This window comes from Uloborus diversus, chromosome 6, assembly GCF_026930045.1.
Source record: "Uloborus diversus isolate 005 chromosome 6, Udiv.v.3.1, whole genome shotgun sequence".
In the NCBI taxonomy this organism is placed as follows: domain Eukaryota; kingdom Metazoa; phylum Arthropoda; class Arachnida; order Araneae; family Uloboridae; genus Uloborus; species Uloborus diversus.
In genome coordinates, this window is record NC_072736.1 from 577760 (window position 1) to 605178 (window position 27419).

Genomic DNA, 27419 nt, shown 5'->3' on the forward strand with positions numbered 1-27419 from the left:
TCTCAACGGCAGTGCAGAAATTGTCTGACTATTTGTTGTACTGTATATTTTGATACAGTTCAATTTCACCGTTTCCAATACTCAGCAATTGCTTAGAAAATACTTGTGCGATTAGATTATTTTGCGTTTATACTCGCATGTTCATGGCCAATCGCATTATCTCGTCATTACGCTATAAAAAACGTTTTTTTTTAAACATGCGTTGATTTCATCGGAATAACTGGTAATGACTGCCGGAAGTCCCCAGACAGTATTCAGACAATTTCGCCTAAAAGTTTATCGTTGCCATTCAAATCTTGCATAATCCTATGATGTGCTTCAAATGAATGCTTTTACTCATGAGCCATAGTACACTTATCCCAAATTATAATTTCACTCTCTTGCAACACTACAGCCATACCACGTCTTTTGTTTTCTTTATTGTACACATTGTGTTTTGTTTGTTATGAATATCTAATAGTCAACTTTAAAGCTGAATGTGCTGTTCGTGTACCATCTAAAAAGAGTAGCAGCAATGCCTGACGATGCAATTGTCACTGCAATTTTCTGTTGCGAATGTATCTTTGCAAGAATTAATGATATTAAAAATTTCCTGGGGAACAAAATAAAGAAAATAATTGTTTTCCGCTTAAATTCACTAACTTTCCTGAAATAAACCTGGAATATTTTTGAAGAATTCAGTAGTCTTCTTGGTTAAAAAGGCAGTTATGATTCTGGCACCTGCAGAGAAGCCTAACGCAGGATTAATATAATAGCCTGGAACCTTCCTGCTTTTCTAAGAAAGCTCTCAAAGCATTAATACATTTATTGACAACGCGAAGACAGACTCTCAAGCAAGTAGCTCGAATGTAGTTCCTCTGCAACTCTTGCAAAGCTTCGTGATCCAGATAACTTTTCGCACTCATTGGGTGTTGAGTCAATCTGGACAAACCGCAATCCCTCCGAAACCGATACACCTATTAAATACGTTTAGTTAATCTTGATACTGGTGGAGAAAAATACTTTTCATAACGGTGTGAAATCTGCAATTTGTAGCAATTCAAGGAAACGTTTTGAAAAATATAGTTGATTTTCTCAGGAAGTAAATAATAACCTGTAATATCCCGAAACGTTATATGGAAATTCTAAGCAACATCTCTGAGCTTTTTTTATCATGGTGTTTTTAGCAGTAAGTCATACGATGTTAGAGTTATATCGATTAATTAACTTACACCGCCATCTATTAAGAATTTTTAGAACTAAACAATTAATTCACACTATTATTGCATAATTAATATGAAATTTGCAGTAAAAAATTATAAAAAATATTCTATCTTTTAAGTTGGACCAAATGACACATTGATATGAAATTTGAGAAAAATCGGTTGAGTAGTTTCGGAGTTTACCCCGAACAAACATCGTGACACGAGATTTTTATATATCTAGACTAGCTGACCCAGCCACGCGTTGCTGTGGCGAAGTAGTTGGATTAAAATATTCTTTTACTCAATATTTTGATAGAATTTAATTAATATTTTTAGTAAAGCTAAAAAATAGTCTGACCAATTTTAAAACATTTGAGACTGATAATGGGCGTGTTAGGCTGAATTAAGTACTTATTGAATTTAGTAAGTACTAACAAAATTTTCAATGGTAAAAGCACTATACTTACGCTTAGTCAATTTTGCAAGTATGACTGCGGATAAAAATAAAAGAAAAATAACTTGAAAGTGATAAAAAATATCGAAACTGATTGTAAAATATCGGAACGTAGGAATTAAGCATAAACTAACATACACTTTTAGAATGTATACTACAATTTATTCATCTCAGATTTCTCTATAGTTTGTAATCAATAACTTTTTTACAAAATACATTAACTAAATTAAAAACATATAAAAATAAAATTTTATAAATGAGGTAGATAACATTGACTTCGATCTATTGTTTCTATCATTTGAAAATTGAAAATTATCTAAGCACCAAGTTGTGCTCAATATTCTTGCTTAACCTGTCTTTTGCTGACGTAAATAGGTATGATGACTTTCCCACTTGTAAATAGGCGATAAATAGCTGCCCATGAGAGAAACATTTATGTTTCAAGTTCAGACCGAAAGTAGACATTGTTTGTTCTTGAGATCTATTTATGGTCTTTTCAAAAGCTAAACAAATCGGAAATTGAAGCCTTCCGAATGTGTTTGAAAAGTATGACGCTATTAATGGATTACGTAGCAACACAAAATTTCTCCTTTAATCTTTTCCGTCAAAATTGTTGAAATTTTGATGAAGAAACGTGTACCGTTGCATAATCTAGGTGGGTTTTAACTGTGAAAAAGAATAATTTGTGAAAGAATTTTCAACCTGATATGGTCTAGTGGCATTCCTGGTATATCCAGAAATTTTTAAACATTCAGTTGGAATGTTTACGGCTTTGTTTTTATCGACAACTGTATAGCCTTGTTCAGCATCAACGGTCAGCACAATGTGATTATGATTTTTTTTTTCAGTTGTCATGTATGGCTTATTATTCACAGTAATTGTAGCTAAGACATCGTCATAGCACTAATTTCTCTCATTGTAAATCAGTGTTACCTAAGTCGGTGATCAATCGATCAAGTGATATCACACCATAATGAATAAACAACAAATTTGAATTGAAATGCATAAATTCTTCAATGAACACTAAATGCTCATTATACATCATCTTTGGTGTAAAATCTAGATTTCGACATCAGTGTGTTTGTTTAACTCTATGGAGTAGATCTTCAATCATAAAAGTTATATAGTTTCACCGCAGAAATGATTATTGTGTTGGATATTATGTCGTCAAAATTATCTTAAACATTTGACGAATACTGTTTGTCCGTCATGTCAAACCTGCATTAACAAATTTCATTTCCCAATGATTGTGTGCTATCAATAACTGCAGTTCGCGACATTTATCGTGTGTGTATTTAACACTCGACAATTAACAGCCCGCAAATATTCCCGTCTGTTCGGGAAAGTTTAATGAAAACAAATGCAAAAGCAACATTCACTTTGTTTTGGATGCACAGTTATGTTATGGATGAAGTTTTGGTCCCGATGTATTGGCTTTAATAATTATGCCCGAGATTGATGAATGTTGTGTTCTGTGTTTGCGTGGCTTCTGTAATTTTTTCGATTTTATTCAACACTGTAAATTGAATTAAGAAACGTCCGGAAAAATAATGGGCAGCGAATACGCCCAATTTCTGCCAGTAACATATCTTGGAAAAAAATACGAACTTATCCCACTAAAAGTCAGAAATCTTCCTAAAATTATCTTGAAGTCTTTCTGAAAACATTCGAAACCTCTCCGATTTGAGACAATCATTTGTCTTAAACTTTTAAAGAGAACCAAAGTAAGGTTAAAAGTAATAACTTGGCCCATTTTTCGACTCACCAAGAAAGTACCAAAAGCATTATCGTAACCATAGCAACTGCTAAGAAGGACTTTCAAGCACGCACAAAGAATTCTACTTGCTTGTTACTCTTGAAAAGTTACGGAATCCAGAGACTCACTTCCTCCCATTGAGAGTTACATCAATCTGGAAGGAACCCGACGACGGTAGTGAAGTCATTTCGTCAGTAAAATTCATTAACCTTCCTATTATTTTCCGGGAATCTTTTTGAAAAATTCAGTACTATCCCAGGCTAATAGCCAGTTGTGTCGCTGGCTCTTCAGAAATAACTTAGGTAAGTTGAATACAAAGCTTGACACATCTCTGCTTTTCCAAGAAAGCTGCAACAATAATGCTGCAAGTATGGAGAAAGGTAAAACAGACTTGCAAGCAAGTACCGCAAGTCTAACTCGCCTGAGATTGCTGCAAAGCTACGGAATCCAAAGGCTCATTCACTCTCTCTGGGAGCTTAAGCAATGCATACGGATCTTAATTCATCTGAAACCGACAAAATTAATAAATACGCTCAGTTAATCTTTAAACTGGGAGCTAAAAATATTTTTCGCAACAGTGAGAAGTCTGCATTCATAACATATGTGGCAATTCAGGAAACTTTTTGACGCAGATAGTTGTTTTCCAAATAAAACTGTTCAGGACCTGTGAAATCCCTACATGTTCCACAGAAATAATCAGTGACATTTCGGATTTTTTTACAGTGCATATAAAATAGCGTGGAATATTGGTAAATAATTTTAGAATAGAGAAAAAAAGATATAGAGGAAAAAAAAAACACAGTGTCGTTTTTGGTGGTTAAAGTGCTCTTTGTAGAAAATATTTTCGGTAAAATTTACTCGTTCACCGTTTTAAAGATGTACTGCAAGAAGCTGTACAGAAAGGTCTATTTCGTATATGGGGAAACTAAATTATGCCAGAGAGCTTCGCTGCTGCTTATACATCCACTCATCGCGCTATTTCGTCATTTTGTACATATCTCGTACCTCAAATGCGACCAAATAAGGAGCTTTAATAACGTACTTCACAACGTTTTTAATTGCTTGCACGGAACTGCAAAAGTCGACATTTATATGAGCCTTATACGATTTTAAAAGCAGTGGTGAGTATGAAACTACCCGCTGCTTATCAATTACATTATGATTTATAGAATTTGACATTTACATTGAAAAGTTTGGCCACTATACTCTACCTTTTTACGGCGATATCGTTGATAACCATCAATATCCGTAACATAGTATCATTGTAAATTTTAATTAACTTAAGAATAAAATTTTTGAGGCTGAATTAACTTACAGCGCCATCTATTAAGAATTTACAGAACCAAACAATCAATACACACTATTAATGTATAATAAACATTTTATTTATAATAAAAAAATATGAAAACCACCCTATCTTTTAAGTTGGACCAAATGACACATACATATGAAATTTGAGAAAAATCGGTTCAGTAGTTTCGGAGTTTACCCCGAACAAACATCGTGACACGAGATTTTTATATATATAAGATATATGAGATATATGATTTTATATATATAGATATATAGATATGCTGAACAAGTTGTCGATGAAAACAAAGCAGTAAACACTCCAAATGAATTTTTAAATTCCCTGGATACACCAGGAATGCGTCTACACGATTTCCGGTTGAAAATTGGCTCAACAATTTATTCTTTTTCGCGATTTAAACCCACCTAAATTACGCAACGGTACACGTTTCTGCATTAAAAGTCAACAATATTTGTCGGAAAAGTTTAAAGGAGAAATGTTTGTGTTGCCACGTAATCCATTATTAGCGTCATAATTTTCAAACACATTTGAAAGGCTTCAATTTTTGATTCGTTTAGCTTTTGCAAATAGACCGGGATCTGAAGGGGGTTGAGCATGCATGGAAAGGCTGACGCAATATTATTTCTGATTATTGTTACAGGCACGATGGTGATTATGAAACCACATGTCGTCGCCCCCCTGGGTGGTCGACAACCCCGGGGGAGGGGGGAAAGCAGTGGGGGAACCGTTTTCTAAAAGACTCATAACTCGCGAACTATTTGAGATAAAACACTGAAAAAAGTGGCAATCGACGCAACAAAACAAGTGCTTCATAAAAGCTAAATATAATTATGGACCTATCTGTGTTGGTTTCTGAGTAAAATTCCATTTTTCGCAAACAAGCAAAATTTTTGAATAAAATGCGCAAAACAAACTTTTTTTGACCAAAATAAATTCCAAATCAAAATTGTTTGATTTTTTTTTTCAAATAGAGTCCAAAATATCATTATTCAGTTTTTTAAAATCATTTAAGTACTGTTAACGCGTTGAAAAACAAAATGGCAGTAGCAAACTCGAACACGATTTGCATTATGGGTCAGGATCTGAAGGGGTATTTTGAGCATGCATGAAGACCTGACGCAAAATTATTTCTGATTAATGTCACAGGCACTATAGTGATTATGAAACCACATGTCTTCGCCCCCCTGGATGGTCGACAACCCCGGGGGAGGGGGGAAAGCAGTGGGGGGGGGGCGTTTGCTAAAACACTCATAACTCGCGAACTATTTGAAATAAAACACTGAAAAAAGTGGCAATCGACGCAACAAAACAAGGGCTCCATAAAAGCTAAATATGACTATGATCATATCTTTGTTAATTTCTGAGTAAAATTCTATTTTTCGCAAACAAGCAAAAAATTTGAATAAAATACGCATTTTTTTTTTCAAATTATCAAAATTATTTAACTGTTTAAGGAACCAATAAAATCTGAAATATCATTATCCAGTTAGTTTAAAATTACTTAAATATTATCAAAGCGTTGAAAAGTGAAATAAAAGCAAGCTCAAAAAGCATTTGAGGTAATTCACAAAAAAAGAAAAAAAAAAGTTTGCGGAATGTACCTTGAAGACTCGACGTAAACCGAAGTAAATTTTGTGGCTTTCCTGTTTTGGCGGTTTTATTTCCGTAATATTATCAAAACAATGTCCCAGTTAAGTAATTACTTAACCTTTAACGCATTGTAGCTGCTTAGTATGGGTCACAATGGCACTTTTTTAAAAATTAAAACATTCAAGTTTGCAAGTACGAAGTAATTACGGAAAGGATAAATGATCAGGATAACCCTTTTGCAAATTTTACACCTGAGTTATGAAACATAGTGAGCGAGGCTATTGCCACATAAGCCGCATCAAAATTTCAGTGGAACGTTAAAGAAAATGTGAATAGTCTCTTATCCAGAGAAGTCCTGCAATGGCTATGTCTTCAATAGCGACTGCAAAACAGCAAAAGAAAACCAAGTAAACATTTAACCTGGGAAACGTTAGCTCAAAAGTGATGTTAGTACATCTAAAAATGATTCCCATACAATAAGCCCAATGCTAGGTTAGGTTCATCAGAATGGTTCACTGAAGCAAAGCGCGAGGTCCGATTTCGTGAATGTAATTAAAAATGATACTTCTTGCAGCAAAACTCTGGAAGAAGCACCCTATTTTAAGAACAAAGTTCAAGTTATCGATGGAATGAATGACTCTGGTCCATAATGTCCCCAAACCCTACTTTCAAATGTAGCAAAGATTTTGCAGGTCTCCAAATAAAAAATAAAATTTTCTCTCCAATTGTCAAACTACACGAGTGGACCTTAAACACGATCGGTACATCTCACTGTCGTTTTCATAACTTGAAAACCAGAAGTTCCGGAAAGTACATTACAATAATTTCTTGTCATTTCCATCAGAAATAAATATAATATCAGCTCTTTACCATGCTCTTGCAATTCTTTCCAACATGTGCTAAGAAGTATTGCTCAATACTATACTATTGAATCAATTCCCCTGTTCCTTAGCAGTGCCTTTAGATGTAACCAAGTTTGGGTTTCACTTGAATGAAAATAAATCAATAAAGCCCCACACCTTATGATGCAGCCAGTGTTACCAGATAGTTTAATTCCACCCTGCGCAGGCAAAAGCTGTAAATAATCTTGTAATTGATTTATTAATAATTCATCTTGCTGTAAATACTGTGCTTTTAAGGCTAAAGCAAAAATCCATAAACTACAAAATACTCGGAAGAGAACGATTCAATAGAACAATTACAAGTCAAAAAAAAAAAAGAGTATGATCCAGCTTTCAGAATATGACATATTAATACTTTGTGTATGCATATTGATATTCTACAATTATTTTTTAATGCGCATTATTTTACTAATTTTATTTAATTACTTTTCTTAGAACTCTAGTGTATAATTTTATATTTATATTCGTTTTCATAAAAGCTCAAGCTTCTCATTTTTTATATTGATTTAGTACATATTATTTCTTGTTTCATTGTTCTTTGTTGAGTAAATTATAAAAAGCAATATTCGCAAAACAGTACCCGCAATACCCGCAATATTCTTTTGTGCAAATTGAAAACACAAGTTAATAGAAATAAATTAAAATTATATTTGAATTGAAACTACTCTGGGCCTGGTTCCCTAGTTCCTCTCAAATTTAAAGCAGTATATAACAAAATTAAAGCCATAGTTAAATACTTTGCAATCAAAATAAGTTTGTAAACTGAAGAATGAATAGTTCGTCATAAGGATAATAAGGCTATTTTTTTCTCCTTAGCATACTGCCGTTTTGTTCAATGCGCTAACTTAGGCAAGTGCTTGCATTTTCTATTTCGCTTTTTAACGCTCACGTTGGTAATAATTAAGTAGTTTTAAACAAACTGAATAATGAAATTTCAGGTTTTTTTGATTCCCTAAACGGTTAAATAATTTTAAAAAAGAACTTATCTTCGACAAAAAAGCTTTTTGTATTTTATTCAAAATTTTTGCATGACTGCTAAAAAGGAATTTTAATTAAAAACCAACAAAGATAAGACCATAAACATATTTAGGTTTTTCAAGCCCTTGTTCTGTTGCATCTTTTGCCACTTTTTTCAGTGTTTTATTTCAAATAGTTCGCGAGTTATGAGTGTTTTAGCAAACGGCTCCCCCCACTGCTTTTCCCCTCCCCCGGGGTGGTCGACCATCCAGGGGGGCGAAGACATGTTGTTTCATATTCACTATAGTGTCTGTGACATTAATCAGAAATAGTTTTGCGTCAAGTCTTCCATGCATGTTAAAAATACCCCTTCAGATCCTGAACTATAATGCAAATCGTGTTCGAGCTTGCTACTGTCATTTTGTTTTTCAACGCGTTAACAGTACTTAAATGATTTTAACAAACTGAATAATGATATTTTGGACATTATTTGAAAAAAAATATCAAACAATTTTGATTCGGAATTTATTTTGGTCAAAAAGTTTGTTTTGCGCATTTTATTCAAAAATTTTGCTTGTTTGCGAAAAATGGAATTTTACTCAGAAACCAACACAGATAGGTCCATAATTATATTTAGCTTTTATGAAGCACTTGTTTTGTTGCGTCGATTGCCACTTTTTTCAGTGTTTTATCTCAAATAGTTCGCGAGTTATGAGTCTTTTAGAAAACGGTTCCCCCACTGCTTTCCCCCCTCCCCCGGGGTTGTCGACCACCCAGGGGGGCGACGACATGTGGTTTCATAATCACCATCGTGCCTGTAACAATAATCAGAAATAATATTGCGTCAGCCTTTCCATGTATGCTCAACCCCCTTCAGATCCTGGACTAAAAGATCATAAATAGATTTAAAGAACAAAAAATGTCTTCTTTCGGTTTGTTCTTGAAACATAAATATTTCTCTTATGGGCAACGAAATATTGCCTACTCACACGTGGAAAGTTATCATACTTTTCGTATTAGCAAAAGACTGGTTGATCAAGAACATTGTGCAAAACTTAGTGCTTAGACAGTTTTCAGTTTTCAAATAATAGAAACAATAGTTCGAAGTCAATGTTATCTACTTCATTGAAAAAATTTAATTTTTATATGTTTTGTATTTAGTTAGTGTATTTTGTAAAGAAGTTATTGATTAAAAACTGTAGAGAAATCTGAGGTGAATAAAATGTAGTGTAGAATCTAAAAGTGTATGGTGGTGTACGCTTAGTTTCTACATTCGGTTATTTTACAATCAGTTTCGATATTTACTATCACTTTCAAGTAATTTTTTTTTTTTTTTTGCGGAAGTCATACTTACAAAATTTACTAAGCGTAAGTATAGTGCTTTTTCCATAGAAAATTTAGTTAGTACTTACTGAATTCAATAAGTACTTTCTTCAGCCTGCACTGTAAAAAAAAAAAAAAAGAAAAGAAAAAATCCGAGACGTTACTGAGTAAAAATTTTCGATAATTGCTTGCAGTTCTGGCTAAGCTTTGGCTATGTTTGCATTACTGCTTATAGAAGTTCCTTAATAAATCAGAAAGGTGCTAAGCTTTTTTTTTGTATCCCTTCCTAAGTTTACACTAAAGTTCCAGAAACACGACTAACTTCAAACGGGAAGATCTTCGAATTTTTCAAGAGGCTTCCGAGATGATTTCAGGAAGGTTATTAACTTTTATCGGAAAACTTGCCGGGTTTTGGCTTGACATGATACTGGCAGAAATTGGCCACATCAGCTGCCCATAATTTTTCAGGAACATTTAGGAATCGTTTTTAAATTGAATAACGCCCATTATCAATCTCATATGTTATAAAATCGGCTATACTATTTTAAGCTCTATTAAAAATATTTATTTGATTCTATCAAAATAATGAGTTCAAGTTTATTTTAATCCAACTTCTTTGCCACAGCAACGCGTGGCTGGGTCAGCTAGTATGAAATATATAGTAGAGTAGACCGCTTCACGTTTACGTATGGGGTACGTGTACGCAGTGCCCTTTTTTCGAAACGAGTTATAAATGAAAAGCTAACAGTCATACCAGATTGATGCTGCTCCCTAGCAAATCTTCTCAAAAGTTTTTGAGCATCAGTCGAGCTTCGGTTTAGCATGCGGATGTACAAATCTGTTTTCTACCAAGCGGAGCAAATTTTGCGTTGAACATTTTGAAGCTTATTTTAAATAAATAATACTTCGTTAAAAACAAATAAATATATAAAGAATAGCAGATTTTGATGTTTTTTTTTTTTTTTTTGAGAATTGTATTTGTATGGATAGAAAAGTTATTAAATTTTGTTGCACATTAAACATAAATTCAAACTGGCTGACGGGGCACGTTTACGTATTTTCATCGGGGCACATTTACGTATGTTCTTACTCTGTCTTACTACTCTGTCTTACTTCTAAACGGGCCCCGGACGCTTTTTTCGCTCTGTACTGTCTCAAACCTTTAGTATTTTCAGGTTTTTTAGTTTCGAAAATCACCATTCAATTTTAATTAAGTAATAGATTCGTATCTTATAGCTTACAATCACATAGTGTTGTCTTCATGCCTGTTTAGCTTTAACTTTGCACACAATTCAGCCTGTAATACGTTTTCTTTATTTTGAAAATCGTAAGACATTACGTTCAAAACACTAACAGAACTACGTTAGGTGTCAAAATACTAAAAAGGGCTCATCGATAATCCAAGTATTTCTCCCAGTAGGCCTTCCACATCTTCACATATGGACTGTCTCAACTGAGACCATTTGAAAAAGTAGGACCAAAGCTCAGGAACTAGGGAAGGAAAACAAAAGAGGATGCTCACAATCCTAACTGATTCTCCGGTTAAAGAAGAAGATTAGAAGTTACAAAGAAAAAAACAGAATGGGTAGAACAAAACAAAAAAAAGAAATTACTTTAAAATTTACAAGTTTTTATTGAAGCAGAAATAGAAGACATCAAAGAAAAAATTATGAAACCAAATCCTGCGACAGGGGAAAAGTTAGTACACTCTGTAAAAAGGAAATTAATGAACAATTCTGTTCACGAAGTAGAAAATTGTGCTTGCATCTATTGTTTGAAAGCATACAACCAATGGAAAAAAGGACAAGACAGGGTTCTATGTCTTAGATGTCAAAACGAAACCTCATGACAAGTATGCGAAAAGAAATACTTTGTTTTTGTTAGTAAATTCAGTGATGAAGAAGATGACTAAATAGTTTCTGTTTTTGATTAGCAATTAGCCCTATGATTTTAGTTTAGCCTATAAAATGTTCTTTAATTAATTATTTGTGATTTTCTTGTTTTCAAAGTGTTTTAAGAAAAATAAAATAGTTAAACTTGGTTTAATACCTATTTCACTTACTCCTTGTTATTATTCTTATTATGTAGAAAACGTGCCCCACTCAATGCGTAAACTTGCCTCGTGCTCGGGGCAAGTTTTTTTTTATGGTTAAAAACACAAGCTGAGCAATAACTGGATATACAAGTGTTCACTCCATTAACTGCTCTATAAAACCACAATGTCTAAAATTTCCTTGGTTCAAAATGAAAATCTAGAAAATTCATTGAAAAACATCCGCGTAAACGTGCCCTCGTCTACCCTACATTGCAAGTTGTTATCAACATGTAGGCATGACTTACCTACTAAAACTCAACTTGCGTGAAACCAGATTTTATCCTCAGTTATCAAACCTCACTTAAAAGTATGTAAATTAAGTACAGGTTTTGACTTTCAAACATACTTTCTTGACTCAGCATACTTTATTCAACAGTAAGGTTTAATAATGTCAAAACATGTACTGTGTAAAAAAGGTTATTGTATTTTTCAAGAACAAGAGCTTTTTTCCAAGCTCTTACTAGCAAAGATAAATAAATTAGTTTCACACAAATCACGACTGCTACAAAACATGCTGTTGCCTGTGTTGCCACGGTTTTACACCAAAATAAGACATGTGCTGTGTTGCACACGACGTCATAACGCAAGCAACGAATAAAAGTCCTCTCGATGAGTTCTTTTTAATGACGGCACGAATTGCAATTAATCGTAAAACAATTCGTGATGTGAGGCTGGGTTAACGACGCAAAACCAATGACGTGGGAAGAAAGTCTGCGGCAAAGATTTTGTAGCTGTTGCAATCGGTAGGAAAGCAAAAGTCAGGGTTTCGAAATCGGAAAGAAAATGACAGACACCGAGAATATTAGATCCTTCGTCTCTGATTCCGACTCCTTTTCCCCAAAATCAATCCGATTCGGAAGCCCAGGCAGAGTTGTGGAGTAGGAGAGAAAATGACCGACTTCGGGAATTTCAGATCCTTTGACTCTGACCCCGACTTCTTTATTCCAACACCAGTCCAACTTCGACTCCACCGCAGTGTCGGAGTCGGAGGAAAGATTATCGACTCCGACTCTTGGAGTTTGTTGAGCCTTTCGCTCCGAACTCCAACTCCGATTCTTTAACCCCAAAATCAGTCCGACTCTGCAGCACTGCAAAAAATAGTATCTACAAAACAAGTCACTCACCTCTGCCACCATCTTAGCCCTGGCCTTGTTCCTCTCCTTGAGGGCGGCTGCTTTTTCTATCTGCTGCTGTACCCGCTCTCTGCACGTCCTGTACTCCAGGGCGAACTCGCTGATCACTTTGCACACATTGTGCACTTTCGCCTCTCGGATCTGGTGCGACGGGAATCCCAGGAACACCAGCAGTTTCAGAAACCTGAAGCAGAAAATTGTCGTATTGTCTCTATTCATACTCTTAACTTTCCTACAACTAGGAGGATGGTTCCACCGTCACATATGAAACTTGTCACACCATCACTGTGTCACCGTCAAACCGTTAACCTAAGGTCCGTATCGTGGAGGAGCCGATGCATCCGCCATTTTGGAGCAAACTTGATCCAGTGCTTCGCAGCGGATGTTTACATTTCTATAGCATGTGTTAAATTGAGTCAAATGTGTGGTTGTTCGGCTGTTAATTGTGCAAATAGCTACAAAAAAAAAAGGGATTTCAGCTCTTCAGCTTTCCAGCAGATGCAGAAAAAAAAAAGAGAAATGGATAATTAATAGTCGACGAAGTGACTGCGGCAGCCTGAAAATGGAGCTTGCTTGTGTGAGGTTAATATTGATTTTTTTTCTCATGATGTTACTATCATTACGTTATAAATGCTCTCTAATCTTTGCTAACATGTTGCAGTGTTCTACAGAATGTCTTTTATTCTGTATTTCCCTGTTGTGCGATAAGTATACCCTTGCTCCAATATGGGGGGTGGGTCGGCCTCTCCAGTTATAGGGGTTCTACGTTAACCTAACTGGACTAAATATTTCCTTACATTTTCATTCATAAACTGTAAAAAAAAGTGCGAAGTTATCATTGTTAATGGGCGTACTTCTGGAGCGAGTTGTGCAACTTCTGGAACGAGTTGTACAACTTCTGGAGTGAGTTGTGCCGATTTTAAGAAAGCTCTAACTGTTCGGGAGAACTTTCACGGTGGCTTGTGTAATACTCCATCTAGCATAAAAAACTGAGGTAGAGTTGAAAGCGCATGCGTAAAATTCTATATAGACGCAGAGCTGATCAACTCTTACACTTAAAAACGATTCAGAAACGTTCCTGGAAAATAATGGGCAGCTGATGTGCCCAATTTCTTCCAGTAACATATCTTGGAAAAACCAGAAGCGTTTTCCGCTAAAATTCAGTAACCTTTCTGAAATTAACCTTGAAACTTTATGAAGAAGTGCGAAATCTCCCCTGTTAAAGCCACTCATATCTTTAGAACCTTCTAGAAAAAAATAAGGAGGTTTAGTGTTATTGATTAGAACCTTCCTGATTTACCCAAAATACTCCATAAAAATCAGAGCGACCACCACCCAAGCTATGCAAGAGTGAACCAAGCATATTTTTTGCCTACAATTCCTGCCTTGCAAAGCTGTAGCTATCCATTGACTTTTTCACTCTCGTTGGGAGCTTAGTCAATCTGGACAAGCCGTAAGCAAACTTAGGCCGATACACTTAATAAACACGTTCATTCAATCTTTAAATTGGTTGCTAAAAATATTTTCCACAACAGTAAAAAGTGTGCACGCGTGCAACTCGCAGCGATTCAGGAAACTTTTTTGTGATGATACTTGTTTTTACGGGGAAATAGGTGAAAACGTGTGAAATCCAGAGACGTTCTACGGAAATAACCAGTAACGTTTCGGAAATTTTTTACAGTGTATCAACGAAATCAACTCGGACCTCCACGGCCGAGCGGGGCACACTTTTGAAACCATGGAGTTAGTAGGGTTAGAGGAGACTGTTCGTAAACTTTTACACATCGGATTTTTGTCCCCCAATATATCAAAGAAGTAGAACTAAGTGCCAACTTCCATGTTTATTTGTGCTTTACTTATCTCGTGGTACTTTTCTTTGAATTTGACTTCAGAAGATTATTGTTTAAATATTTTTTCTTTACTTATCCAACCAAGTCACACATTTACAAAACAGTACGGAAAATAAAAGTGCAAGAATGATAAAAATAACAGTGATTCGTTTTATGATTAAACCAGCCAAAATACTTACCTGTTGACGACTCTCCTGTGAATGATACCAAGAACGATAATTCTTTGTGCGCAATCATCCAAGAAGTCAGACAGCCTGCAAAAAAATTAAACAAGTTTATGATTTCAGTACGCCATTATTTATATGTTGTATCAGTTATAACGTTAGTAAATTCTGATATACTGTATTGTACTTCTATGCACCTAGATCAAAATATCAACAATATCCACATCATCAACACACTTAATGCATTGCATTTAGTTGCCTATTGAAATGAAAATATCGTAAATTTTCAAAATATTCAGAAAAAAATGCATTAAAGCAGTTTGTAATGCAATATACCGATGACATTTTTTGTATCCAGTATGTTGGTAATTTTAGTTTCAATAAGAGAACATCTGTCTCGAGCTCATTTATGAGCTATTTCAGACTGATGAGCCCATAACAAGGAAAAAACTGCAGTCTCTAGATATGACATTCGGGTTGTTAGTTTAGTGCATGTAGTTCTGTCTTAGCCCGCGCTTAAGGACTGTAGTGTTCTGTTTACAACGTCTCTATTGCTAAGCTTACGTTCGACGGCACGACCGGCAGCGACCGGTTAGTTAATCACGTGATAGCTAATGATCACGTGCTCCAATCAACCAATCAGCTGCTTAGAATGGTAACCGTTGCGGTAACCGGTTGATCATAGAATGCAGCGGTTAGTAACCGGGTTACTCACCGGTCGACCGGTGAGGTTCGTCGAACGCAAGGTAAATAAGTCCCATCATAGCCAAGAGGTTCTATGTTAGCTTTGAAAAACTACAGTGTCCTCTATATTTTGATATCTCGTAGTTTATTTCTTAAGGGTTTTCATTTAAACTTCTATATTCATAGATTTTATTAGAAATAATGATATGATTATGTGACAATTTGGTATTGAACATTTCTAAATTTCACATCACCTGGATTTGTTGATGGGTATGCCATCATGTTTCGTTACTGCCTTCAAATATTCCCACGAAGCTTTGCATTCAGTTTCCATCTTAACCAAGTTCTTGGCAACTTCGTCGAAATCGACCTACCAACAAAATTACATGGAAGATATGAACGGTTGTCGTATTTAAACAGGACACTACATGCAGTTAAAACTAATTACGCAGTTATTTAAAATTTTTGATGGAATGTAGTGTGAACCCGTCGACGGACGAGAAGCTAGATATCTGACGGATGAGCCGTCAGATATCTGGCTTCTCGTCCCGTCGACGGGTCCCGTACAATACGGCTTGCTGTCATGGCAACGCCGGCCGAAAACTAAGCATACGTCGGTGACGGATGTACGGACGCTGTGTGAATGTTGCATAACATCCACGAAAGAGGCAGTATCTGCGTTTGGGGAGGCATCTCTTTATGTGGACGCACAGACCTCCATGTCTTTCAAGGGGAACCGTGAATGCTCAGGTTTATAGAGATGCCATCCTTGACGCTTATGTGCGCCCATCTGCCTGGGCAATAGGTGATGCTCTCCTGTTACAGCACAATTTCGCAAGACCACACAGAGCTCGCATCGTCGATGATTATCTTCAACAGGCTACATTTCTCCGCATGGAATGGCCAGCTCGGTCCCCAGACTTGAATCCTATCGAGCACGTTTGGGATGCTTTAAGGAGACGTGTAGCTGCTCCCAAGCCGCCCCCTCAGACCCTTGCCGCGCTGATACTGCTTTGCAAGAGCAATGGATCCCGCTTTCTGTGGAACTGATGAACCGCATAATTGAGAGCATCACACATTACTGTATGTGCTGTATTGATTCTAGAGGGGAACATATTCCATTTTTAAGGTTCTTTTCCTATAGCAAACTGACACTTTCGATTTGTTCATTATAGGGATGTGTTAATTTTTTACGCTGCCATAATTGTCTGATAATTTCTTTTTATGCTGTCTTATATCTTAGTATGTGTTGCATATTGTGGGTAAGTTTCATAAAATTCTACATGTAACTTTTTAAGTAATCGTCATTTTTGTGATTTTTCCTTAACTTATGATAACCAGTGAAATATTTAACGATTCTGTGATGAAACGCTACAGATTAATTATTAGTAATAGTTATAAATTCTCCTGCGCCATTCGCTATAGATTTAATGAACATTCTTGGATTTGTTCTGCTTCATGAAATCAGTATTTCGGTTAATACATCATTATTCATCATATATGATATTTGATATTGCATCAAACAAATGCAATGTTGCGCTTCTCCATGCAAATTCGTGCCCTCGATGTTACAGTTTTACCTTCGAGGCTCTGGTGACGGCCCCGAACTCGGAGTAGAGGTTCGTCGACTCCACGAATTTTTCCATGACGATAGTGCAGATGTGGTGCAGGAGGGAGTGCTTGTGGACCGTGTCCTTCACCTCGGGCACTTTGCTCAGGTACTCCAAGCTGAAGCCCTTCGCCTGCAAAATGAAGAGAAGTGAATTCATGTACATTCACATAGAGAGTGTGACATCTAAAATGAAGAGTTATAGAATAAATTACTAATTACGGGCATGCTTAAAGGTTTTTAAAAATTTGGATACAAATGCTGTAGTGCTAGTTCATGTAAAAAACTAACTATAACGGTGTTAGAACTTCGAAGTTTCACTTTTATACCGGTGATATTTTCATCCTCATACAAATAATAGCCGATTATCGAGTAACCCGTATGGTTCAACAATGAAACTCACGCCACGTCATGATAGTTTGTAATGTGTTTTAGTAATATTTGGCATGCAAGGAAAGGCTTTATTGGGACAAGGCTGAACTCGATCCGATAACTTAACTGTTTTACTGGTAAGACTGTGTCATTTCAGGGGAATGAAGAAATGAAATAAAGGTCAACTATGAACGCTATCTGCTGGAGTTAAATGTTAATCCACTAGAGTTAGGGTTAAAATTTAAACTATCAAAATAGTATCACCAAACAGGCAATGGCTTCGTTTAAATGTAGAAGAAGGGTAGAAATTTTCACCCGTCATACCTTGACGGACGACTTTCTATTTAATTTATAATTATGATTTATGTAGATTTTTTGAAATTACCTGGAATACACTGGTTTGACCAGTTATGTTCCTACTCTTTTAGTTATGATCGTGCTAAAAACTAGTAAAGGTCATGCAAGCTGAATTCAGGAAATACACAAAAAAGTATTCAACAATATTAAAACACTTATTTTACTTAAAATATAATCAAACTTAAACTATCTTGAATTACTGATTCGAGCAACAATAAAATTAAAAAATGGATAACTAACAAATCGCTTTTCGAAGGTTTGTCTGAGCAACAACAATAAAAATAAATAAATAAATGAAATAAACAGAACTATACTAGACAGACCTGTTCATTACTGATTGACTGCGCATAACTAATAATTTACCCTGCACACTTGCTTATAAGAATTGGTGCGACTTAAAAGAAAGACATATAAACAGGAATACTTAAAATACACCACCAGCTCAGTTATTCCAATCCGAGGACTGCAGTTTCGTGCTTTTTAGCACTCATCAGCCCGGAATAGGAATCACATGAGCTGGAGGCGAAAAACCTCTTAAGGGAGCCAAGAGAGCCAAACAAACTGGTAGCTAATGTAGAATTAGCACACCAGATGAGTGACCGCAGCAATGGTGCGGTTCAACTCCAAGATTGATGGCAAAGCATGGAGCCCTGGCTTAGGGCGGTAACTTGCTACAAAATACCATGCTTTGCCATCAATCTTTGAGTTGAACCACACCATTGCTGCGGTCACTCATCTGGTGTGCTAGTTCTGCATTGGCTACCAGTTTGTTTGGCTCTCTTGGCTCCCTTAAGAGGTTTTTCGCCTCCAGCTCATGTGATTCCTATTCCGGGCTGATGAATGCTAAAAAGCACGAAACTGCAGTCCTCGGATTGGAATAACTGAGCTGGCGGTGTAGTTCATGTATGTCTGATTTAGCCCTGGCTTAGGGCGGTAACTTGCTACTAAATATACATAGGGTGTTCCGTTTTAACCTGCAAGACCTTTATTTTCGCGACCGTTGGTCCTAGATGCATTCTTCGAATTGCAAAAATGTTCAAAATCAGATGCGGAGTTCAGACAATGAAACTTTGAAGCAAAAATAAAAATGAATCAGAAAATAAAAAAAAATAACTTTTTATACGGGCTCTAGATCCCCTAACTCATATTTAGAAAATATTCTCCATTGAAAAATAATTCCAACACAAAAAGTTTGAAATTAGTACGACCAATGTTCACCGAGATATGAAACGCAGCGTTTTGTGACTTACACCACATTTCACTCGCCGTCAATAACACCTTTTGGGGGAAAATGTAGCAGTTAACAAGTGTTTAAAATTATATGTGTGCATAGAGTGTGGTTTTTCAAATTGTTTTTCAGTGTGTTTTTGCATATCACGGCATAACATTTCCGTTTATCGTTGAATAGCAATGAAAAATATAAATACTTTGTGTTTTTTACTTTGATAACCTGCCATTCTTCTGAAAGGGCCTAAGTTCCAATCTCATCTTCTGTATGGTCCCTTAAAACGTAAAACTGGAATATCTCCTTGAATTTTGGTCACACAAATGTCAAGTTTTTTGTGTCAGTAATAGTTTTTAACGGAGATTATTTCTCCAAATATAAGTTAGGGGACCTGGGGCCCGCATAAAAAGTTAATTATTTTTATTTTTTTGACTCATTTTTATTTTTGTTTCAAACTTTCCATATCTTAACTCTGCATCTGATTTTGAAAACTTTTGCAATTGGAAGTATATGCATCTAGGATTAACGGTTGCGAAAATAGAGGCCTTGCTGGTTAAAAGGGAACATCCATGATAACTGTCCGCCTATAATATGAGAATAATAATCCCCATAAAAATGAAAAGTCGCATGTATAATTTATTTGTATAAGGATATGCGTACGTAAAAAAAGTAGTGTCGCATAAGGATAGATGCATTTTAAAAGGCAGAGGTATCTGTTGAAAATTTAATCCTTATTAATTTAAGTCGTAACTTTTTAACTGTAAACTAGCTGCATTCGAAGTTTCTTCGGCTTGGAAAGGTATTTAAGCTCGAAGCAATCAGGCTTTAAGTTTTTATTTTGGGTAAGAGTTGTATAAATAGTATAGTTATATTGTTTAAAATTTTCATTTTATTTTAAGTTAACCATTCAATTTAGAATGGTTATACTATTCAGCGCAAACCGGGCAATGGTTGGAACATTAAGTATAAATCTTTGCTTCTTATTCCTCCAGTATTCGTATAAGGATAGCCACGATCAAAAATATAGAGTTATAAGTACAGTTGAATCTCGCTTATTTGGTCTCCGTTTTTCCAGATCTCCGGTTTATCCAAATTTGTAGAGTTAACGAGCTGATGTGTCCATCACATGACTTCCTTTTACTCCAATTTAATGTCATTTCCCCATTATTCGCTATTTTAATGTGATTCAATATTTATTCTCTAAATATCACCAACAATGGCCAAATTGAAACCAAAAAAAAAAAAAAAAAATCCGCCAAATTTGTCGCCAAGTTGGCGACAAAACTTGGCGACCAAAAGACTGGCGATATATCGCCAAGTGTCCGACAAATTATAACGCCACTTGAGTTTACATCGAAATTAACAATGATTTCCCCCCAAAAAGGTGCAAAAGACCCCCTTAGGAACATCCGAAAGCAACCAAAAGGGGAGGTGCACAACTAGACCCCACTACGAGTCTATGTACCAAATTTCAACTTTCTAGGACATACCATTTTTGAGTTATGCGAGATACATACGCACATACGCACATACACACATACGCACATACATACAGACGTCACGAGAAAAGTCGTTGTAATTACCTCGGTGATGGTCAAAATGGATATTTCGCGTGTCTATACATTCTTAGGCACTTTTCCGCATGTGGTCGAATCGAAAAAAAACCTCAACATTCATTTGGGGGTGAGCAAAATGGAAATTAAGGGCGATTTTTGAGTGAAAATTTTTTCGCGAATACAATACTTCCTTTTTTGTAAAAATAAGTAAAAAAATCACTTAAATAATAATCCTAAATTATCATAATGAGAACCGAACTAAAAATGCGTCAAATATTCGCTCTTTGTTTTAATTAAATGTACAACACTTGCATAGGTAGTGAAATAAACAACATGGCGTATTTGGAGCATCACACAATGGGGGCGAAAACGCCAAAAAGCGCTTAAAAATGTTCTTTAACTTCTCTCGCTTGTTTGTGTACACAGGCATGTTATTATGGAGTTTTTTCGACTTATTTGGGCTCAGGCTCCAAAGTTCGCAGGTTTACGCAACTAATTCCTTTTCAGAGTCTTTCTACAGACCATTTATGACTAATTAATATTAATTTCTAGGAGGGCATAAGAGGACATTTTTTTGTAGAGTGTTTTGAAAAAAAAAAAAAAACAACTTTGAAGTCCCAAGTTTTCGGTGCCGATCAAAACTGATTTTCTGTTTGAGAATTCGATTACTTATATTTTTCGTCCTATTACTATCGTTGGACACGAGGGAAATTAAATATACCCGCCTTTAATAACAAAAAAAATTATAAACTGCTTAAAAGCATTTTTTGTAAATTCCCGCACTCATGGTTCTTCAACTTTCTGAAGGCTCTCTTCAGCTTTGTAGTGGACGAAGGTCTCTAAAATTCCAGTTCTGATTGCCTAAGAGGTAGGCCTATGTAAATTTATTAATCCTCAATTGGCTTAATATAGGAAAAAAAACCCCATTTATAAGCGCTTTTCGGCGTTTTCGCCCTACTGTGCGTCAGTCCGACACCACTGCAGCTGAATCATAAATGCGAGCAACAATCCTATGTAATTGTGTACAAAGCATCGCTTTTTTTGCAGTAATAAAAGATAAATCTGCTAACTTATCAATTTGTTTTACTTATTACCCATATTACCAGGATTTTCGTATATCCGAATTGCCTTTAGCCCCAGTGAGTCCGGATAAAAGAGGTTGTACTGTATTAAAGGTTCGATGTTATGGGTGCAGAGGGGGAGGATTGAATCTATCATCCCTATTTGGGAGTTGTGACTCAGATCAAACCAATATCAAATCGAAGTATTATGCACTCGCTGGCCAATGAATTAGAAACCCAAGATCATTACTTTATTGGACCACCTTTTGCACGGATAACTGCTCTGATTCGTTTGGGCATCTAGTCTACAAGCTTCTGAAGTGCATTTACACCCGGAAAATGCCATGCATTGGCTATGCAGCTTTTTAGATCTCGTAAATGAGATGGAAGAGGAGAGTGGTGTCGGATGTCTCTTTTCACCCTATCCCACACATTTTCTATGGGGGGCTAAGCGGTGGCCAGAGAAGGTGTTGGAAGTCAGACTGATGCTCAGCGAACCAATTTTCAACACTTGTGGCACGATGTACACTGTAAAAAAAATCCGTAAAATTTACGGAAAAAAACTGTCAGCCAGGACGCCAGTTTTCTTCCGTTTATTTTACAGAAATCTTCCGTATTTTTATTATTTATTCAAGCTGATTTATTATTTGATGAAGATTAAAAAATGAAACTATACTTTCATAAATACATTTCAACATTTACTGTACTACTACGAAATACATGTATACAAAGGTACATTTCCGAATATGCCTCAGTAACAGATGACAAAAAAACATAATAATAAAATATTGATTAGGATGCAATGAAATGGAAGTTGCAAACGATTTAAGACTTACTCGCTTTAAATAAATATAAGATCAAAAACTCGAGCACGAGAACCAAAATCCAAACACGCGGGCGAAATTTCGAAGATTCGAAGAAAAACAAAGTATTACCGGTTCCAGATTCAAAAAAACAGAGAAATCCTGTATTTTATTACGAACAGTTTCTTTCTGTAAAAAATACGGATAACTTCTTTAAAATTTACAGTTTTTTTTTACAGTGTATAGTTACGTTATCGTCCATAAAGTATCCGTTGCCATCAGGATAAAAATGCAACATTGCAAGGTGCAATTGATCTCCCAGTATATCTAGGTGTCGCATGGCTGTTTGTTTACTCTCGAGGAACACTAAGCCACTTCCATGCTTGCAGAACATGCTCCATATCATGATACTCTCTCCAGACCCTTGCACAGTGCGAGTAAGGAAAGAAGTTTCTCTCAAAGGTTTCTAATCCATTGACCAGCGAGTGCATTAGATCCTTAAAAACTTAAACAAGATGCTACTTGACGTAAATTGCACGTACTGTGGAATTATTTAGGAAGTTCCCGACAGTCAAGAGGGTGGAGAGGACGGCCCGGAATGTCTGGCTTGTCTCCACCTCGACGATGGCTTGCTTCAGGTCCATCAGCGGTTCAGCCACTTCCTAGAACAGACAAGAAATGGAGGTTTAATTCTGGAATGGAAGTTAACTGTTTTAATAGCAAATCAACATACGGTTCAGAAAAAAATTGAAGCTTTATTCAATGCTATGTTATTGTAATTATAGAGTGAAATTGTATGATTGACGAGGGAAAACAAAGGAGCAAAGTTGAAATGGAGCCTCTCTCTCTCTGAAAGACTGCCATTTTTAGGGTCAACGTGTCACAATAGCATTATGAAAAAACAAGTTATGTACGTTTTTCGACTTTTATTTTTTTACAGTGTTGAATGCATAAAAACCTAAACTAATACAGAATTCAATGATTTCAATGTGCCTTACTTATGCCTGTTTATTATAGCTATGGAAAGTTATTTTAATTTAATCACACTTAAGAAAAGCCAAAGCTGAATTTTGAGCACTTGATGGCTGTACATCTGTGTCACAGTATTTATCCTACATGTTAAAAAAAACATGCTCATATTTTGGGATTAAAAGGAACATTTTCATCAACGGCAAAAGTAATGGGCTTCCTAGGGCAAATTATACGACAGAATTGAGGAAGATGTAATATATTTTACGCTAATGGGGTCGTTTCCAAAATTTTTAAAGTATTTTTTTTCTGAAAGAGCATGCTTAAAAACATAGGATCTGACCATTTTTTAAATAATCTGTTTTTGTTTAATATTAAAAAAAAAACTTAAATCGGAGCGCTTTTATCGTTTGCGGCTACAGCCTATGACATCACAAATGACAAAATGCCATTCCGAGTTGCCATTCTTAGTGCAAAATATTTAATATGCATCTTTACTCACGTGTGTTGGTTGTGCATCACTTGTGACGTCATCAAGACCACGCCTTGTTTGAAAAATCGGACATTTAAAAAAATTAATTTAAAAATAACTGTTGGGAAAATAAAAGTATTTTCTGGGTCCAAGTTATTCTTTTTTTGCTTATTCTATCAATTTCAGTGACTAAAAGTACTACTTTTGACTGAAGGAAACAACCCCATTATGAATGTCACCTTTGCGAAAGCAACAATTCCATTCGTGATATACGCACTGCTCCTATGGTTATTAAATTAACAGCGATGACTTTTTTGTTTAAGATGACGTCATAGCATAAGCAACTAAAGCAACTAAGCACACTAAATCAACACAGAATCGTCTTACATGTATTCTAACGCTGTTGATGAGCCCTCCCCCCAACGAAAATCTGTTACTTCTTGCTGTGGACTGTTTAAAGCTATCAAATTCAATGGTTTTTTTTTCATCTCATGCTTACTTTTTCCATGGTTTCGTAGTCTAATCTGAAAGCCCAGAGCTTCAGTCTGGCTTCCAGCTCGCTGATGGAAGCTAGTGTCAGCAGAAACTGTTCCGCCGACCCCAAAGGAATGTCGGGGTTGTCCAGTTGGGCCTGGGTTATTTTCGTTTTTTCTTCTTCTGTCGGCAGCATTGTCGTAAGGATTTTCTGCGAATGGAAAGAAAAGAAAGAAATGATTGTGTTTCATGGAAGCCAAGATTTCAATACATTAAAATATTTTTGTTGAATCATTATTGCTAGTAAAAATGGAAATTTATACAGTAGTTAATGTTTAATGCTACTGTGGTACATTGGCATTTTGATAAAATGAAGCAATTAGGAACAACAAAGGGAACTTAGAAACGGATAAACAAAAGATATAGAAACTAAAAAACTCTTTCTACACTTGTGTAAGAAATTAAGAGAATTTTCAGATTTGGTCAATTATTTCCAGAACTACTGGACCGATTTCAATTAAATTTGGTAAGTACATACATTGAAACAATACAAATCAAATAGCCATCTAAAATTTAAAATACACACGCATGGTCATAAAAAAACACTCGTTATAGTCGGATGATATAAAACAGCGGTTGCAAAATTGAACAAAAACGAGCTGATATGTGCATCACATGACTTCCTTTAAGCTAATTTAATAATAATAGTGCTTTTGACTTGGAGTAAGCAAAGAAACACTTTGTATATTTTCACCAAAAGTTTGTTGTAAACCGAAGATAAAATAAAAACGTTTCATTCAGATTATTTTTACCAATATTGGCAATTTTAATGTGATTTAATGGTAAATTCTCTAAATATCGCCAATAGTGGGAAAATTTAAACCAGATTTAAAAAAAAAAGAAAAATCGCCAAATTTGCCGCCAAGTTGGCAATAAACCTTGGCGACCAAAAGCTTGGCGATATATCGCCAAGTGCTTGCTAAATTATAACACCACTTGAGTTTGCATTGAAATTAATAATGATTTCCCCTCAAAAAGGTATAAAAGACCTCTTTTGGAACATCCGAATGCAACCAAAAAGAGAGGTGCACAACTAGATCTCACTAGGAGTCTACATACCAAACTTCAACTTTCTAGGACATACCATTCTTCAGTTATGCGACATACATACGCATATACGGACATACATACATACGCACATACAGACGTCACGAGAAAACTCGTTGTAATTAACTCGGCAATCGTCAAAATGGATATTTCGCATGTCTATACGTTCTTAGGCACTTATCCACGTGTGGTCGAGTCAAAAAAAAAAAAAAAAAAAAACTCGACATTCATTCGGGGGTGAGTAAAATGGAAATAAAGGTCGATTTTTGAGTGACATTTTTTTTCATAAATACAATACTTCTTTTTTTGTAAAAGGAAGTAAAAATGGGTTAGTAGGGGATATGATCCTCTGTAACAGACATATAGGCCTCCTTACTTGAAATGAAGCAGTTTATGGGATCCTGAGGCAATTTTTTCCACTCGTTCAACAACGCTATACTCAGGTTGTAAAGGGTTCCTGGAGGGCAACTGCGAGTTGCTATTGCCCTCCCGAGAGCTTCTCAGACATGCTCTATAGGATTGTAGTCTAGAGTTCTGCCTTGGCCAATCTATTCTGTGAATATCCTGCCGTTCAGGAAATTCGTCGACCAGAAGAATTCTATGTGACCTTGCGTGAACATCCATTAAAATTACCCCAGGACTAACAGTGCCTCTCAAGAGGTGAGCTTAGGGCTCCAAGACCACATCTTTATTCCTCGCAACTGTCATAGAGCCTCTCTCAAAGACATGGAGGCCACCCAACACGATGCCTATTCAGACTGTCAAACGACCACCGTCATAATGGTCGATTTCGCGGTTATTGGAGGGCAGGTAGTGGCTCCCGGTTCAGCTTAACCGACTATTATAGTCCTACGTTCATTGGATAGAAGCAGAAACCCACTACCTACCCTCCAATATGCGCGAAATGACCTTTTATGACGGTGGTGGTTTAACGGTCTGAACAGGCATCATCTTGGGCAGCAGCACACCCCTGTTTTTGAAAGAAGCTCTTTGACAGTTGCAGGAATAGAGATGTGGTCTTGGAGCCCTACGCTCACCTCTTGAGGGGCGCTGTTAGCCCTGAGTTAATGTTAATGGATGTTAACGCAAGACCACATAGAGTTCTTCTGGTCGACGAATTTCCTGACCGGGAGGATATTCACAAAATAGATTGGCCAAGCTGATCTCTAGACTCCAATCCTATAGAGCATGTCTGGGACGCTCTCGGGAGAGCAATAGCAACTCGCAATACCTCTCTGGGTACCATCCATAGTCTGAGAACAGCGTTGTTGAACGAGTGGAAACAATTACCCCAGGATCCCATAAACTACTTCATTTCAAGTATGGAGTCACACTGCAAGGTCTATAGGTTTGTTAAAGGGGGCCATATCCACATTAACCCATTTTGTTGTTAAAATTTGCAACCAATGCTTCATACTATCTAACTCTAACGAATGTTATATATGATCATGCGTGTGTATTTTAAATCTTGGACGGTTATTTCTTTTGCATTGTTTCAATGTATGTACATACTAAATTTCATTAAAATCGGCCCAGTAGTTCTGGAGAAATTGACCATATCTGAAAATTCTCTTTGATTTCTTACACCAATGTATTTCAGGAAAATATAAAAAACTCGGCTTATATTTACTTTAAGTTGTGTTTCTAAAGATATTTGATACACTAATTAAACATTTGCTAGAATTTTTGAATCTCTTAAGTTTATTTGCATTGATTTCTGCTACCTGACTATTATTATTTGCGGAAGTTCTTGACGTGCCTTAAGTGCGTTTCGAAACAAAACATCTGCCCTTCTAAATTTCATGCTACTTAGTTATACGAGATATGCTTCTTAGTTATACGAGACATGATTTTTAATTTGCTAACTCTTTTGTAAATTTTGGATTTTGTTAATCGGGCATTAACGTTATAAGGTTGTTATTATCATTTACGACTTATTTTCAGTAGGTTACCGCCCTATAGCCAGGGCTAAGGTAGAAATACATGTCCTCGGCTGGAATTACGGAACTG

General features: G+C 36.0%; 1 protein-coding gene across 1 annotated transcript in view; it reads right to left on the reverse strand.

Annotated features, from left to right (window-relative positions):
* The window catches only part of LOC129224133 (FH1/FH2 domain-containing protein 3-like), a 56443-nt gene that overhangs the window by 11539 nt on the left and 17485 nt on the right, over positions 1 to 27419 (reverse strand). The window contains exons 7-12 of the mRNA XM_054858549.1: positions 24328 to 24513; positions 22930 to 23049; positions 16985 to 17146; positions 15659 to 15774; positions 14736 to 14810; positions 12698 to 12890 (exon numbers count right to left, since the gene is read on the reverse strand). Of these exons, the coding sequence (XP_054714524.1) occupies positions 12698 to 12890; positions 14736 to 14810; positions 15659 to 15774; positions 16985 to 17146; positions 22930 to 23049; positions 24328 to 24513 (852 nt within the window). The remainder of the gene's footprint in view (positions 1 to 12697; positions 12891 to 14735; positions 14811 to 15658; positions 15775 to 16984; positions 17147 to 22929; positions 23050 to 24327; positions 24514 to 27419) is intronic.